An 18,332-nucleotide genomic window follows, 5' to 3' on the forward strand; every position below is an offset into this window, starting at 1 on the left:
CATTTTGATAAAATCACGGTTTTATTTGCTGCTGAGCTCTGTACAACCACGCCCCCAAAACTGATTGGCTGCTTCCTGTCCATGCAGAGTGTACACAGAAAGCAACCAATCAGTGGTGTGGGCGGGGTTTTACAGAGCTCAGCAGCAAATAAAACCGTGATTTTATCAAAATGATATCAAGTGGCTTAGTAAGTGATATATCGCCAGAATCAGGGTCTTTGCCCCTACATTAATGGGGCAGCTAAAAACAGGTGAAAATGAAATTTTTGATAATTTTTACCCTGGTGTTCCAACAAAGTGTTCTAATTCTCAGGCAGTCATCACTTTCTTATGAGAAACTTCCCGAGTTTTAGCTAATCACTCCTCTCCGGGTTCATAGCTTTGTGGCCAAGACAGAAGATGCTTCTAATTTCTGCTTCCACGCTGCTGTACTGTTCTGACTCCTCGCACGTCTATCCCTGTTAATTAAAGTTTGGCTGGAAGATGGATGTGATGATTAATGAAGCTTAGCTTTCTTATTAGTTTGGCGGGGGGATAGAGTCGGCATATACCCTTTTTGTATTATTATTTGCACAATTTATTTTATGCACTTTTTTATGATTTTGATAAGTGAAACATATAAGTAATTAATATAAGCATCCTGCTTCTCATTAAAATTGAACTTAAGTTTTTTTTTTTTGTTGTTTTTTAGTCATTAGTTCTTGGCCTTACAGAGCTTACGATCCGGCTGACCCAACTCATTTTCATAATTTAACCATTTCCCATTATTATTTATTTATTTATATAGCGCCATTGATTCCATGGTGCTGTACATAAGAAGGGGTGACATACAAAATAGCTGTTTGGGGTTGTAGGATGAGGAAGATATGGCTCTGTTTAGTGCAGAATATTTATATAGTATTTAAAAATAATCATATATTTGCATACAAGTGTGAACCACGCCTTTAAAATACATATTTTACACAAGGTTTTAAAAATTGCACTGTCTAGGAGTGTACTAGAGAAGAAGCTGCGCAGAACAAGTAGAGCTTCTGTACAAAGTCAATTCATTATTGTTTTTTATAGGCATTTATCGTAAACATTATATAAAAGTTGATGTTTTATTTTATACAATTTCTGCTTAAAAATAAACCTCCCCGATTAAATATACCGAAAATATATGCAAATGTGAACGAGGCCCTAGCCTATTCTTTGGATATGTATGCATGCATTACCTCCTTATAGGATGTAGGTGGCGACAAAGCATTCTTCACACAGAGCAGGTAAACCATGCAGGTTGCGATAGTGTTACCATGCATTAATAAATATATACATTTTTTTATATTTTTTTTATTAAAATTTATATCTATTTTTCTATTTATTTTTTTAAATATAAACAGGTTGTTTTTTTGTTTTTTTTTACTATTGTTTAAAGCCAAAGCTAGGCTAATACTAGATAAGAAAAACTTTATTTTTTTTATTATTATTAAATTAGTTAGCATCTGTGTATATTAAGATCAGATCAAACAGAAACTTTTTTTTACTTATTGTAATTTTGTTATTAGTAAATGAGTTTAAATATGTGTATTTTAAGATCAAACAAACTTTTTTTATTTTTTTACTCTGTAATTTCTTGTTTGTAAATGAGTCAAATAATGTGTCTTTTAAGTTCAGATCAATTAGAAACTTTTTTTTTAATATATATATATATATATTGATTGAATTGTAATATTTTTATTGCCGATGAAAAGTAAAAGGTGATTAAAAATCTACAAAGTGTAGAAAATGGTGTAGTTATTAACTTGTCACCATTGTGCCAGTACATGAATGATCTGCTTTCTTGTCTATACGATGCTCGAGCCGTAAACCATTAGCTCCTTCATCCGTATAAACACTGGTGGAATTTGTGATACAGAAGTGCAGTTGGGCTCACGGGCACAGCTCCATTGGCTACAGAAGTGCGGTTTGGCTCATTGGCACAGCTCCTTTGGCTACAGAAGTGCAGTTGGGCTCATTGGCACAGCTCCTTTGGCTACAGAAGTGCAGTTGGGCTCATTGGCACAGCTCCTTTGGCCACAAGTGCAGTTGGGCTCACGGGCACAGCTCCTTTGGCTACAGAAGGGCAGTTGGGCTCCCGGGCACAGCTCCTTTGGCTACAGAAGTGCAGTTGGGCTCATTGGCACAGCTCCTTTGGCTACAGAAGTGCAGTTGGGCTCATTGGCACAGCTCCTTTGGCCACAAGTGCAGTTGGGCTCACGGGCACAGCTCCTTTGGCTACAGAAGTGCAGTTGGGCTCACTGGCACAGCTCCTTTGGCCACAAGTGCAGTTGGGCTCACGGGCACAGCTCCTTTGGCTACAGAAGGGCAGTTGGGCTCCCGGGCACAGCTCCTTTGGCTACAGAAGTGCAGTTGGGCTCATTGGCACAGCTCCTTTGGCTACAGAAGTGCAGTTGGACTCACTGGCACAGCTCCTTTGGCCACAAGTGCAGTTGGGCTCACGGGCACAGCTCCTTTGGCTACAGAAGGGCAGTTGGGCTCCCTGGCACAGCTCCTTTGGCTACAGAAGTGCAGTTGGGCTGATTGGCACAGCTCCTTTGGCTACAGAAGGGCAGTTGGGCTCACGGGCACAGCTCCTTTGGCTACAGAAGTGCAGTTGGGCTCACGGGCACAGCTCCTTTGGCTACAGAAGTGCAGTTGGGCTCATTGGCACAGCTCCTTTGGCTACAGAAGTGCAGTTGGGCTCATTGGCACAGCTCCTTTGGCTACAGAAGTGCAGTTGGGCTCACTGGCACAGCTCCTTTGGCCACAAGTGCAGTTGGGCTCACGGGCACAGCTCCTTTGGCTACAGAAGGGCAGTTGGGCTCACTGGCACAGCTCCTTTGGCTACAGAAGTGCAGTTGGGCTCATTGGCACAGCTCCTTTGGCTACAGAAGGGCAGTTGGGCTCACGGGCACAGCTCCTTTGGCTACAGAAGTGCAGTTGGGCTCATTGGCACAGCTCCTTTGGCTACAGAAGGGCAGTTGGGCTCACGGGCACAGCTCCTTTGGCTACAGAAGTGCAGTTGGGCTCACGGGCACAGCTCCTTTGGCTACAGAAGTGCAGTTGGGCTCATTGGCACAGCTCCTTTGGCTACAGAAGTGCAGTTGGGCTCATTGGCACAGCTCCTTTGGCTACAGAAGTGCAGTTGGGCTCACTGGCACAGCTCCTTTGGCCACAAGTGCAGTTGGGCTCACGGGCACAGCTCCTTTGGCTACAGAAGGGCAGTTGGGCTCACTGGCACAGCTCCTTTGGCTACAGAAGTGCAGTTGGGCTCATTGGCACAGCTCCTTTGGCTACAGAAGGGCAGTTGGGCTCACGGGCACAGCTCCTTTGGATACAGAAGTGCAGTTGGGCTCACGGGCACAGCTCCTTTGGCTACAGAAGTGCAGTTGGGCTCATTGGCACAGCTCCTTTGGCTACAGAAGTGCAGTTGGGCTCATTGGCACAGCTCCTTTGGCTACAGAAGTGCAGTTGGGCTCACTGGCACAGCTCCTTTGGCCACAAGTGCAGTTGGGCTCACGGGCACAGCTCCTTTGGCTACAGAAGGGCAGTTGGGCTCACTGGCACAGCTCCTTTGGCTACAGAAGTGCAGTTGGGCTCATTGGCACAGCTCCTTTGGCTACAGAAGGGCAGTTGGGCTCACGGGCACAGCTCCTTTGGCTACAGAAGTGCAGTTGGGCTCATTGGCACAGCTCCTTTGGCTACAGAAGGGTAGTTGGGATAACTGGCACAGCTCCTTTGGCCACAGAAGTGCAGTTGGGCTCATTGGCACAGCTTTTGTGGCTACAGAAATGCAGTTGGGCTTAGGGGCGCAGCTCTTGCACCCCCAGAAGTATAGTTGGGCTCTTGGGTATAACTCCTGTGGCTGTGTAAGTGAGTTTAGGTCATGAGCACAGAACCTTGGGTTGCACATGTGTGATTAAGTACTCTATATATATGCAGGTGTTTTTGGGTGCGTGGGCGACCCTCCCGTGGCTATGTTACTGTGATTATGCTTTGTACTGCATTAGACTCATCCACATTTACATGTACCACACTGGGCCTGGTTAAACAATTCAGGGTCCCCTGAAAAAAAAAAAGTAAAGTTAGCAATTGAAAGTCCTAGACAACTCCTTTTACATTTTTAAAATATTTTTTCAATCCCGTTGAATAGTTTTCTTCCTTAGTTGCACTTTAGATATCTGGCAATGTCTTCATGATTTATATTGAGACGCTACATTGTTTCTTCTCTTTTATTCATTTGTTCACTTATTTATGTATTTTTGTCTTTTTTTTTTGTTTTATGAATATTTTGAAAGTTTTGATACATGAAGATCCAGCAGAGGGCGTCCTCACCCTTCTGTATATTATAAAAGGGGGTCCGTTCTTTATCTTTTTCCGTCTAGATCCACAGCGCTGCATTAAAGCGTAACATTAACTGCGGGGAATTATCTCTGTTGCTTTCAATTGGATTGTATAATACAGAAAATCAATGGCGGGGGTTAACAAATTCAATATCAATAGAACATAAAGCAACATTGCTTTTACCGAGCGCTTCGGGGCGGGGGGGCATCTCCTGAAATAAAGTGACCCTCGGACCTATCGTTTGATTCCAAAAAGACCTTTTTATATGGGATAAAGCAAGGGGTTAATTATGTAATTGAAGAATAAGATGCAATATTTATTATACGTGTGGACTTTATTAATTAAAGAATCATTGCGGGTTAAAAGGGAAAGAAATTAAATGCTATACCGCATTACAAATGCTTCTCAGAAGTGGAAATAAATCAGTCGCGGCTGCAGACTATTATCATATAATCGGCTCTTGTTTACTTTTTCAGCTGTAATAAAAAGCCCAGGAGCGGCGTTATGTGAGGGCATGGAGAGGGTTAATGGGGATGATATGCTAATAAAGCCATAGAAATCAAAGCTCGGTTGAGCGTATAGCCAAAGAATAGAAAAAAAACATATATTGTGCAATGTATACTTTTTTGTATACAGCTGTATGGACAAGTGCAATAGACTAAAATGTTCAATACATATAGGGTTAATGGATCACGATGTGCCTCACCGATGTGCCGCACCGATGTCTCACACCGATGTCTCACACCGATGTCTCACACCGATGTGCCTCACCGATGTGCCTCACCGATGTCTCACACCGATGTGCCTCACCGATGTCTCACACCGATGTGCCTCACCGATGTCTTACACCGATGTGCCTCACCGATGTCTCACACCGATGTGCCTCACCGATGTCTCACACCGATGTGCCTCACCGATGTGCCTCACCGATGTGCCTCACACCGATGTGCCTCACCGATGTCTCACACCGATGCGCCTCACCGATGTCTCACACCGATGTGCCTCACCGATGTGCCTCACCGATGTCACACTGATGTGTCACCTCTTCTTTGTATGCATTTGCCCATTTATGCCTATGGATAAGGTACAGTTATTTTAGGGTAATAATGCAGTTCTGCACATATCAGAGGGCTCTTGTACAATTTGGGAAAAAGTGTGTTCCTGATCATTGGACAGGGATCAGTCAGCGAACGAAACAAATGCAAATGTTGTCAACAGATCACATCTTTTCTGCAGCTGAAAAAATAATGATTGTCTGCAGCACAACGCTCAGTGTAAACAGGGGATGTGCTGCCCACAATATGTGTATGGCGACCGGACAATTGTATTAGTGATAGTCTATCCCCATATATACGATTTTTGCTGCCCCATCTGAGAGAAGCATGATTTAGGGTCAGAGAACCATGTATTACTTACTTTACTAGTTGCTGAAGTTTTGATAAAATCCTAGTTTTCTCTGCTGCAGATCTACTAGTTCTTTGAATGCTGAGCTCTGTATAACCGCGCCCACACCACTGATTGGCTGCTTTCTGTGAGCACTGTACATAGGTAAGAAAGCTGCCAGTGGTGGGGGTGGGGTTATGCTGAGCTCAAGAGGACTACATGGCAGCAGGTTTACTAGTCCTCTAGTGATTTATTGCTGACAAAACAGGGATTCTATCAAAACTGCAGCAAGCAGCCCAGTAAGTGATACATCGCTGGAATCAGGATCTGTCTCTACATTATGCTGCTTTCAGATTACATAGCAAAAACCGATCAACTTATTTCAGTAGGCACTTGAAATCTGTTGGTGTAAACGTCCTTTAAAGTTGTGTTTCATTGCTATGATATTGATGGACTATCATTAGGGTGGGTCATTAATATCCAATGAGTGGGTGTTCAACACCCAGTGCCCTGACCAATCAGTTGTTTTCAGTTAGGTTGAAGAAAGACTTGGGTCCTTCAAGTACAGCCTTACTCCACCAGTTCTACATCCTCTATTGCTAGATTATAGCCCACAATGCCCTGTTCTAGTGTCGGCCATTACTACCTCGTGTGGTCTGGCATTACAGAGTCTGACTGGTCTAACTGTAAAGAACCCTTTCCTGTTTATCTGCCGGAATCGCCTTTCTTCCACATGTAATCAATGCCCCCTGGTCCTTTCTAAGGTCTTATTGCATCCAAAGTTTGTGCTCGTCCTTTGTTGACCACATATGTATTTATAAATATAATTGAGATTTCCTCCGAGACGTCTTTTTTTCTAAGCTAAACAAGCCCAACTTTTCTATCCTCTCATCTTACGTGAGGCCTCCATCCCATGTAATATTCTAGTTGCCCGCCTTTAAACCGACTGTAACTTCCCAATATCTTTTTTTTAAAATGTGGGGCCCAAGACTAAAACCCATATTCAAGATGTGGCCTTACGAGATTTATAAAGGGGTAACAATACGTTGGGATCACGGAATTTTATTTCTCTTTTTATACACCCTAAAATCTTGTTTGCTTTTGCGGCTGCTGCTTGACATTGAGTACTGCTGCTTCGCTTATTTACACCCAAAATACCCAAGTCCTTCTCCTGTTCTATAGTCCTGAGTACACTCCCATTTAATGTTTGGGCAGCAATAGGATTACTCATCTGTAGTGCATTGCGTTACATTTATCAATGTCGAATCATGCTGCCTAAACAGCGGTCAGCATGAATCAGATCCTGGTTGCACGACTCTGTGTACATGAGATTTCTAAACATTAATAGCTTTTTCTGGTACTGTAAAATGCGGCTTCTTTTCTGCAAAAAAAAAAACCCTGAAAAAATGCCACGTGTGAATGTGGCACCCCAGGGGTCTGGTTACCACAGTAATAGAAATATTATTTCTGAGAGCAGGTGGGAGGTTAGCTGGTCAGGAGCCCTTAAACATGCAACACCTCCTGTCCCAGGCCAGATAGGGGAGGAACCTGCCCTATATAAACTGGATCTGGGGCGGGGTTAGTTAGTCAGAGCCTGGAGTGAAGTTCCAGACACAGGGCGAGAAACAGCTAGGAGCTCTGTAGGAGCAGGAGCTGAGTGCCAGGGACTGGAAGCAGATATTGCTCGTCCTGGCTGAAGAGACTACGACCGGACAACAGAGTCCGAGGCTGTGGAAACCTCTAAGTCCAGCAGCAGAAACCAGCCGGCAGGGGATTTCAGGTCCTCTGGCCATAGAAGCCCGGAGGCTCAGTCACAAGGAAGGGACCAGCACCGCCATCGAGGAGCGGAGGCTATCAGAAGGCCCCAAGTCACCAGGGATGTGGGCTACTTCCACTCGCTTACAGCAAGGTAGCCAGGAAGAGTGCAGATAGACGGGGAGGCCTACAACTCCACCTGGCCAGGGGAACTCCTGCTTGCTCACAGACTGACCAGGCCCCTTATGGTAGCCAGTACTCCCGGGAGGGTCTGCCTTAATATCATCAGTAAAGACCCTGAACTGCACTGCAAAGACTCTGAGTCGTTCCTGCTTTCTCACCGCATACAGCACTACTAGTACTGGGACGCCCGTGCACCATCACTCCCATCATCTACATTCCCTGCCCAGAGGCCATACTCATCCCATGGGGAGTTATCCCATCTTTAGCTGCGCACACCACACCAGCCTCAGCGGACTGCCTTGCAGCGGCGGTACACCCTGACCGCAATCCACGGGTGGCGTAGTCGGACATTAAACCACAAAAACCCTATAAAGACTGCCACTGGTTTGACCACCCTGAGCCACGGGACCGGGTCGCCGCCACGGAGACTACAACCCCCAGAGACCCGGCTCCGGGTATCCCACGCACGTGCACACACGGCCAAGGGGGTGCGTCATGAACATAGCCTAAAGTGGAGTTCCGTCTTGGGGTTACTGTAATAATCCGATATTGTTATAGACAGACTGTTACTTACATTGGAAGAGAAAAAGGAAGAAAAAGGATCCATGCAATTTGAATTGCTTAAAAAGTTCTTGTCTTTATTCCATCATATTAAAAAAGTAGGGATATCCATGCATTTAAAAACAGAGTAGATCAATTCTGATGCGTTTCTGGCCAAAGCCGTTAATCATAGAGTGGACATTCTATATTGACTGAAACATGGTGAGAACTAAGCCTTACCCAATAAGACCATCCTACATACCATGACTGCAACCCTTTCATTCCTCTGCAGTCTTACCGCCATATACTATCTATAAATGTTTATTGGTTTCCATTGGCCTTTTCATTATTGTTATTGTCACGCCATATTCTTGCTGTTTTTTATACCGGAAGCTCGACAGCCTATAATTATTACTAATTTAGCATTGTTGTTATGAATCTGTTACAAGTTGAAGCCACGCTGCTAGTGTGAACAGAGCATAACATGGGCAATATATAATTAAAGGTATTGTCTGAGGTTATGTCTATTTTCTTTTTTTTCTTTTGTCGAACCGACTCTGTAAGGACATGTCATATTGACAATGGGAATGGTAATGACCATATGTCATTGTATTCATACATTTCTGGGAGGATGGCACAATGCAAAGTTCTAAGAAATGGTGATCCACTATTGTTGAATGCAAGTTATTCAAAACATATGAAAGCATTAAAAGTGAAACTGCAATTTGTGAACGTGGCCTGACAGCCTGTGATTATAATTCCTCGCTAGGTTTGTTGTAATACTGCGCTTTCTTTGTGTTTACTTTACATTCTAAAGCCCCCGATTGCTGTCGGCTGGACAATGATTTGGTCAATCGTTTGGTGGGCTGCTATCTTAGCCATCCTTCTCAAAAGAGGAGCGCTCGCTTGACCAAGCTTCTGGGAGCCCTGAAAGAGCCGCTGGCAGACTCTAGAGGAGACTTATCTCTCGGAAAACTAAAAGATCTGCAGTCCGAAATCAGACAATCAATTGTTTAGGGGTCCCCATACACATTAGACTTTCAGACAAACCCGTCTATGGTGTGTTTGGTGGGCTTTAAATAATTTACTTCATACCATAGTCACTATGCGATGGTCTCCCAGAGTTCATTACATTATTGCATGTAATATAGCATTTTCTCTACAGCCACCACTGCAAGGCAAATATTAGGCCCTATGTAGCTTCCCCTAATTTTAAAAGGGTTGTTCAGACATAGGATACAATGTACTGCATGATGTCAAGATTCTTCAGCGCCAGGAACGTAAACCACAAGTATGCAATTTTCAGTCATGTGCCAACTAGACATGGTCAAATGCAAGTGTCTAGTCGGAATGTGTCCAGAAGTATTCAAATTGCATACTTGCAGTCACATTTACTGTCCGTTCCTGGTGCACGCTGTGAGAATTCACAAATCTGCAATCATATAGAGAGACTGCAAACTTGTACCCCAAGGCCGGACAACCCCTTTAACCATCGTTCCCAACATTTGCATACGTACTGACGAGACACTTTTAAGCCCTGTGCACATTCTGCCCAGTAATGCCAACAATGCATTATCTGGAGTAACAATTGTCCAAACTGTTGTTTAAACGGATTATGCACTATGATACTGATCACCAGTATCCGATTCTGTAACGTCCCAACACCGAGAACCCTGATAGATCATCTGTTATCACGTCCAGAAGCAGCCTGATGTCAATGGTGCATGGAGCTCGAACAGCGCGGCTCAATTGACTGGTTAGTGGCCGCTCCTGGGTACTGCAACTCGGCTCCTCTTGAAGTGAATGTGAGGTCATCAAAGTAGTGTAAAACCCCTCTGTGGTGAAGAGGGGCAGACCACCTCCTGTGGTGCGGATAGGGAAGCCTTTGACATAGTTTAGTCAGTCATATTGTACAAAGAATATTTGGAAGGTGACAAAAAAAATAGCGTATAGTGTATATAATCAAGATGGACTTTTACCCTGTTGTCAGATTAGGCAATAAGACCACACAATATCTTGCAAGCTTTAATAAGCAACTAAAGGGGGTTCTTCACTTTGGACAATCACTATTTATTAGAAAAGTTGCTTGACAATAAACTGACCACAAACTTGTCTTACTAATGATCAGCTTAAATTTACAAAGAATGGAGAGATCTGTAATTTTTATTGTACAGTGGTGGCCAAAAGTATTGGCACCCCTGCAATTCTGTCAGATAATACTCAGTTTCTTCCTGAAAATGATTGCAATCACAAATTCTTTGGTATTATTATCTTCATTTAATTTGCTTGCAAGGAAAAAACACAAAAGAGAATGAGGCAAAAATCAAATCATTGATCATTTCACACAAAACTCCAAAAATGGGCCAGACAAAAGTATTGGCACCCTCAGCCTAATACTTGGTTGCACAACCTTTAGCCAAAATAACTGCGAACAACCGCTTCCGGTAACCATCAATGAGTTTCTTACAATGCTCTGCTGGAATTGTAGACCATTCTTCTTTGGCAAACTGCTCCAGGTCCCTGATATTTGAAGGGTGCCTTCTCCAAATTGCCATTTTGAGATCTCTCCATGGTTGTTCTATGGGATTCAGGTCTGGACTCATTGCTGACCACCTTAGAAGTCTCCAGTGCTTTCTCTCAAACCATTTTATAGTGCTTTTGGAAGTGTGTTTTGGGTCATGGTCCTGCTGGAAGACCCATGACCTCTGAGCGAGACCCAGCTTTCTCACACTGGGCCCTACATTATGCTGCAAAATTTGTTGGTAGTCTTCAGACTTCAAAATGCCATGCACACGGTCAAGCAGTCCAGTGCCAGAGGCAGCAAAGCAACCCCAAAACATCAGGGAACCTCTGCCATGTTTGACTGTAGGGACCGTGTTCTTTTCTTTGAATGCCTCTTTTTTTTCCTGTACACTCTATGTTGATGCTTTTTCCCAAAAAGCTCTACTTTTGTCTCATCTGACCAGAGAACATTCTTCCGAAACGTTTTAGGCTTTCTCAGGTAAGTTTTGGCAAACTTCAGCCTGGCTTTTTTATGTCTCGGGGTAAGAAGTGGGGTCTTCCTGGGTATCCTACCATACAGTCCCTTTTCATTCAGACGCCGACGGATAGTACGGGTTGACACTGTTGTACCCTCGGACTGCAGGGCAGCTTGAACTTGTTTGGATGTTAGTCGAGGTTCTTTATCCACCATCCGCACAATCTTGCGTTGAAATCTCTCGTCAATTTTTCTTTTCCGTCCACATCTAGGGAGGTTAGCCACAGTGCCATGGGCTTTAAACTTCTTGATGACACTGCGCACGGAAGACACAGGAACATTCAGGTCTTTGGAGATGGACTTGTAGCCTTGAGATTGCTCATGCTTCCTCACAATTTGGTTTCTCAAGTCCTCAGACAGTTCTTTGGTCTTCTTTCTTTTCTCCATACTCAATGTGGTACACACAAGGACACAGGACAGAGGTTGAGTCAACTTTAATCCATGTTAACTGGCTGCAAGTGTGATTTAGTTATTGCCAACACCTGTTAGGGGCCACAGGTAAGTTACAGGTGCTGTTAATTACACGAATTAGAGAAGCATCACATGATTTTTCAAACAGTGCCAATACTTTTGTCCACCCCCTTTTTTAGGTTTGGTGTGGAATTGTATCCAATTTGGCTTTAGGACAATTCTTTTTGTGCTTTTTCATTGAAGACAAATTAAATGAAGATAATAATACCAAAGAATTTGTGATTGCAATCATTTTCAGGAAGAAACTGAGCATTATCTGACAGAATTGCAGGGGTGGCAATACTTTTGGCCACCACTGTAGGTGCACTTCACCTGGGAGAGACAGAATCTAAAAATAAAATCCAGAAAATCACATTGTATGATTTTTACATAATTAATTTGCATTTTATTGCATGAAATAAGTATTTGATACAATAGAAGAACATAACTTAATATTTGGTACAGAAACCTTTGTTTGCAATTACAGAGTTCAGATGTTTGCTGTAGTTCTTGAACAAGTTTGCACTCCACACTGCAGCAGGGATTTTGGCCCACTCCTCCATACAGATCTCTCCAGATCGTTCAGGTTTCGGGACTGTCGCTAGGCAACATTGAGATTCATCTCCCTCCGAAGATTTTCTATTGGGTTCAAGTCTGGAGACTGGCTAGGCCACCCCAGGACCTTCAAATGCTTCTTACGGAGCCACTCCTTAGTTGCCCTGGCTGTGTGTTTCGGGTCATTGTCATGACATGCCATGCCATGTCATGTCATAGAAGACCCAGCCACGACCCACCTTCAATGCTCTTACTGAGGGTAGGATGTTGTTGGTCTAAATCTCGCGATATATGACCCCATCCATCCTCTCTTCAATTCGGTGCAGTCGTCCTGTCCCCTTTGCAGAAAAGCACTGCCAAAGTATGATATTTTCCCCATCATGCTTCACTGTTGGGACTGTGTTCTTGGGGTTGTACTCCTCCTTCTTCTTCCTTTAAACACTGTGAGTGGAGTTGATACCAAAAATTTCTATTTTGGTCTCATCTGACCACATGACCTTCTCCCATGCCTCCTCTGGATCATCCAGATGGTCATTGGCAAACTTCAAATGGGCCTGGACATGTGCTGGCGTGAGCAGGGGGACCTTGTATGCCCTGCTGGATTTTAATCCATGACTGGGTGGTGTGTTATTAACAGTAATGTTTGAGCCTATGGTCCCAGCTCTCTACAGGTCATTGACCAGGTCCTCCCGTGTAGTTCTAGACTGATTCCTGACCTCTGTCAGAATTATCCTTACCCCATAAGGCGAGATCTTGCATGGAGCCCCAGACTGAGAAAGATTGACAGTCATCTTGTGTTTCTTCCATTTTCTAATAATTGCACCAACAGTTGTTGCCTTCTCACCAATATGCTTGCATATTGTCGTGTAGCCCATCCCAGCCTTGTGCAGGTCTACAATTTTGACCCTGGTGTTCTTAGACAGCTCTTTGGTCTTGGTGGAGAGGTTGGAGTGTGATTGAGTATGTAGACAGGTGTCTTTTATACAAGTAACGAGTTCAAACCGGTGCAATTAATACTGGTAATGAGTGCAGAGTAGGAGGGCTTCTTAAAGGAAAAACTAACAGGTCTGTGAGAGCCAGAATTCTTGCTGGGTGGTAGGTGATGAAATACCAATTGCATGCAATAAAATGCAATTTAATTATTTAAATATCATACAATGTGATTTTCTGGTTTTTAGTTTTAGATTCTGTCTCTCACAGTTGAATTGTACCTATGATAAAAATTACAGACCTCTCCATTCTTTGTAGGTGGGAATACTTGCAAAAACTAGATAAATAAATATATATATATATATATATATATACATATATATATGTGTGTGTGTGTGTGTGTGTATATATATATATATATATATACATATATATATATACATATATATGTGTGTGTGTGTGTGTGTATATATATATATATATATATATATATATATATATATATATATATATGTGTTCATGTGTGTGTATGTATGTATATGTATATATACACAATAGGTGTCCCTCGGAATATGGTGCCCGATCAGTTCAGCTTACTCAGCTCTAGCACATGGATATATCCTAATGGACTTTGTAACATACAGTATAAGACGCTATAAACTTCATCAGTTCCTGTAGCTTTCGTATTTATTTGTGTGACTGAATGCCGTGTTAGTTTACCGAGTGTAGTTTTCCTTATGTTATTAAATATTTATTAACCTCGTCTAGGAAACCCCTTTTATATTGCAGCCATCTTTTCCACCCTGGATATTATGGATACTTTTATCAGCCTGCTTATTTCTTCTCTGCCTGTCCCTGGAGGTGTTTTTGCCAGAAGTCCCCCTTGTAATGTAAATGTTAAACCTTTTCATTTAAAAGACATTTTGATAAAAAAATATATATGTAATTTTTCGTTTCCATCCCCAAAAATCCATGAAATCTAAGTCTACCTCGTTGACATTACCACTCCCAGTCGAAAAGAATAAAAACCCTATTAAAATGTATGTATTTTGTTTTAAAAAGTCCATGATTTGTGGGCCTTTCGGGGTTTTAGATCAAGATAAAGTCAATTCAAAGAGTGTTCATTTAAAAGGCACGATTCAAGCACGGGCTTCTGGGTAGAGATGCAGATGAAAAGCTTCTATCTCTAGTGATGTCAGGCACTTATGCGCTGTCTGCTTTTCCAATACAGACAAAGGACAATTTAGTCTGCTGTGCAAAAATGACTGTTTTTATTTTACCTAGATGTGTTTTTAGGATTGTTCCCTTTACCAGAGTTGTATAGATCCATCACCGTGTGCAACCTTTCTCTAAGGGGTTCTGCATTCAATATGGGTTTAGCAAGATATCCTATTGGCACAGTATCAAAAAATATACCAGACTAAAGGTGCCTTTATACAAGCAGATTTCTGTCTATAAACAAGTGCCAATCAATTACCCATGAGCCGACCCACCATCCATTAATGGCCCAGACTAACACAAACTGTATGGGAACAGAAAGATTGTTAATATGACCATTCAGTCTCCATATAGTTTACATGTTGTTGCACACCCCCTGGGCATGGGGATGATACATGGGTCTATATGATACAGACAGACATGGACTGGCTGATAGGAGAACAGGGAAATTCTCCGGTGGGCCACCACCTACTTTTATAAGCAGTACTTGGCACAATACACTTGAATCACTATGTACAGACAAAGGCGGCATCTTATTCATTTAACAATCTACCCGGGTCATTGTTATATAAATTTGTGATTGAGGATAATGTTACATTTGCATGTAGTTGAAAAGTGGAGTTGTATACTGGTGGGCCCTTGGCATCCCAGTCCGACATTGGATACAGACGATAATTTTTTTCCTGCTAGTTCATACAATCATCCCGCCGATGACTTTTTTACATAGTCGTTTACATGAGCAACAATCTTATGAACGTTTGTGGTTGATCAGTGACACATGTAAGTGGTCCTTTAGTGGATATGGTTAAGACTATGATCCTACAGTCTTTAACAATTCCTTTCAATGTCATTCAAAACATGAAAGGGGGTTTTCTCAAAATCTCAAGTTATTCTATATGTGACCTAGAACTGGCAGAAATGGCTGTAAGAGTGCTATATTTTGGCTTTTAGGAAGGCTGGACTTGCCGAAAAAGAAGAAAAAAAAATGTCTGGACGAATCATCAACAATTTTAAAAATGCAGATGATACAACATTGATAGCAAGAAGTGTAGATGGATTGAAGAACTTATTACAAAGTGTCAAGCTAGAAAGCTCCAACATGAGACTGCTACTCAACTCAAAGAAGACAAAAATATTGACTACTGCCAAGAACAACCGGGACACATTTGAGTGGACTTTGAGGAACTGGAAATTGTAAAGGACTTCAACCTACTCGAGTCGATGATCACTCAAGATGCAGCAACGACGAAGTTCAATAGAATAGCTATGGGCAAATCAACAATGAAGTCACTGGACAAGGTCTTCAAATCGAGGAACATTTCATTGGCGACAAAGACATGGCTCGTACATGCAGTACAGACCAAAATTTTGGACACACCTCATTTAAAGATTTTTCTGTATTTTCATGTCTATGAAAATTGTACATTCACACTAAAGGCATCAAAACTGAATTAACACATGCGGAATTATATACTTAACAAAAAAGCGTGACACAACTGAAAATACAGTATGTCTTATATTCTAGGTTCTTCAAAGTAGCCACCTTTTGCTTTGATGACTGCTTTGCACACTCTTGGCATACTCTTGATGAGCTTCAAGAGGTAGTCTTCCAACAATCTTGAAGGAGTTCCCAGAGATGCTTAGCACTTGTTGGCCCTTTTGCCTTCACTTTGTCGTCCAGCTCACCCCAAACCATCTCGATTGGGTTCAGGTCTGGTGACTGTGGAGGCCAGGTCATCTGGCTTAGCACCCCATCACTCTCCTTCTTGGTCAAATAGCCCTTACACAGCCTGGAGGTGTGTTTGGGGTCATTGTCATAAATGATGGTCCAACTAAACGCAAAACGGATGGAATAGCATGCCGCTGCTAGATGCTGTGGTAGCCATGCTGGTTCAATATGCCTTTAATTTTGAATAAATCCCCAACAGTGTCACCAGCAAAGCACCCCCACACCATCACACCTCCTCCTCCATGCTTCACGGTGGGAACCAGGCATGTAGAGTCCATGCGTTCACCTCTTCTGCGTCGCACAAAGACACGGTGGTTGGAACCAAAGATCTCAAATTTGGACTCATCAGACCAAAGCACAGATTTCCACTGGTCTAATGTCCATTCCTTGTGTTCTTTAGCCCAAACAAGTCTCTTCTGCTTGTTGCCTGTCCTTAGCAGTGGTTTCCTACAGCTATTTTACCATGAAGGCCTGCTGCCCAAAGTCTCCTCTTAACAGTTGTTGTAGAGATGTGTCTGCTGCTAGAACTCTGTGTGGCATTGACCTGGTCTCTAATCTGAGCTGCTGTTAACCTGCGATTTCTGAGGCTGGTGACTCAGATAAGCTTATCCTCAGAAGCAGAGGTGACTCTTGGTCTTCCTTTCCTGGGGCGGTCCTCATGTGAGCCAGTTTCTTTGTAGTGCTTGATGGTTTTTGCAACTGCACTTGGGGACACTTTCAAAGTTTGCCCAATTTTTCGGACTGACTGACCTTCATTTCTTAAAAGTAATGATGGCCACTCGTTTTTCTTTACTTAGCTGCTTTTTTCTTGCCATAATACAAATTCTAACAGTCTATTCAGTAGGACTATCAGCTGTGTTTCCACCAGACTTCTGCACAACACAACTGATGGTCCCAATCCCATTTATAAGGCAAGATATTCCACTTATTAAACCTGACAAGGGCACACCTGTGAAGTGAAAAGCTCATCAAGAGAATGCCAAGAGTGTGCAAAGCAGTCATCAAAGCAAAAGGTGGCTACTTTGAAGAACCTAGAATATAAGACATATTTTCAGTTGTTTCACACTTTTTTGTTAAGTATATAATTCCACATGTGTTAATTCATAGTTTTGATGCCTTCTGTGTGAATGTACAATTTTCAAAGTCATGAAAATACAGAAAATTCTTTAAATGAGAAGGTGTGTCCAAACTTTTGGTCTGTACTGTAGTTTTATCTTTTCTGTGGTAACACACGGATGAGAAACCTGAACGATAATGAAACAAGATGAATCTATGCCTTCGTAATGTGGTGCTGGAGAAGGATGTTATCAATACCATGGATGGCAAGAAGAACAAATATATCAATTTTGGAACAAATCAAGCCAGACATGTCACTCAAAGCAAGGATCACCAAGCTACAACTTGCCTATTTTGGATACATCAAACAAAGATTGCAATCACTGAAGAAGGACATCATGGTCGGACAATAGAAGGAACAAGACGAAGAGGAAGACCAGCATCCTGATGGCTAGATGCTAGCGAGATAACAGTTGAGATAATGTCAGAGAAGACCCTGGTGGACCTATTTAGGCCGGTAGATCGTTCAACCATCAAGTCACCATGGTTCGAGATCAAGCCGAAGGCCTTAAGAAAAATAAAAAAATTAAAATCCTGTGTACCATGAATGGAGAAGAGGTAAAGCTTGGGGACCTCCAGTCCTTTTAATACGAGGCTCATTAGAGCTCTGTTCTTGGGGTTTCTGAAGCCCTATACTCAGGATCATTGAGGATCCCAGTGGTCGAACCCAATGCAATTAGCAAGTTACCTCCATCTCATGCCAGTATAATATTTAACTGGTACCCAAGAGGAATTGATGCGATCAGTGCCTTAAAACTCTTAAAAGTCACTGTCAAGCATCACAACAGCATTTACATGGCTTCAAAATGCCAGCTGTCATCAGCTCCACGCGTGATGTGATCACAGTGTACAAGCGATCACCTAAAGTCAAAATGCCAGCAATAAAAAGCATTGTACCCCAAAATGTTATTAATTAAAATTACAGATCGACTGTAAAAAAAAAAAAAAAAAAAAAAAAAAAACAAGCACTCATGCAAGTCAATCAATGGAAAAATAAAAAAGTTAAAATTCTCAGAAAATGATAACTCAAAAAAACATTTTTTCTACAATGTTCTCAACTTTATTAAATCACTA

At 42.4% G+C, this 18,332-nt stretch overlaps 1 protein-coding gene across 3 annotated transcripts in view; it reads left to right on the forward strand.

The window, feature by feature from the left end:
* The window catches only part of FTO (FTO alpha-ketoglutarate dependent dioxygenase), a 289,914-nt gene that overhangs the window by 54,630 nt on the left and 216,952 nt on the right, over nt 1-18,332 (forward strand). Inside the window, exon 8 of one of the 3 annotated variants that reach the window (XM_073659384.1) lies at nt 15,365-15,513. The exons of the other annotated variants lie outside the window; for them this stretch is intronic. Coding sequence (XP_073515485.1) covers nt 15,365-15,427 — 63 coding nt within the window. The 3' untranslated portion in view covers nt 15,428-15,513. Of the gene's footprint in view, nt 1-15,364; nt 15,514-18,332 lie in introns of those variants that run through there. 3 annotated transcript variants of the gene reach the window in all.

The sequence above is a fragment of the Phyllobates terribilis genome, unplaced genomic scaffold, assembly GCF_046119375.1.
Source record: "Phyllobates terribilis strain yellow unplaced genomic scaffold, ASM4611937v1 Scaffold_13__5_contigs__length_258822181, whole genome shotgun sequence".
NCBI classification, from domain to species: domain Eukaryota; kingdom Metazoa; phylum Chordata; class Amphibia; order Anura; family Dendrobatidae; genus Phyllobates; species Phyllobates terribilis.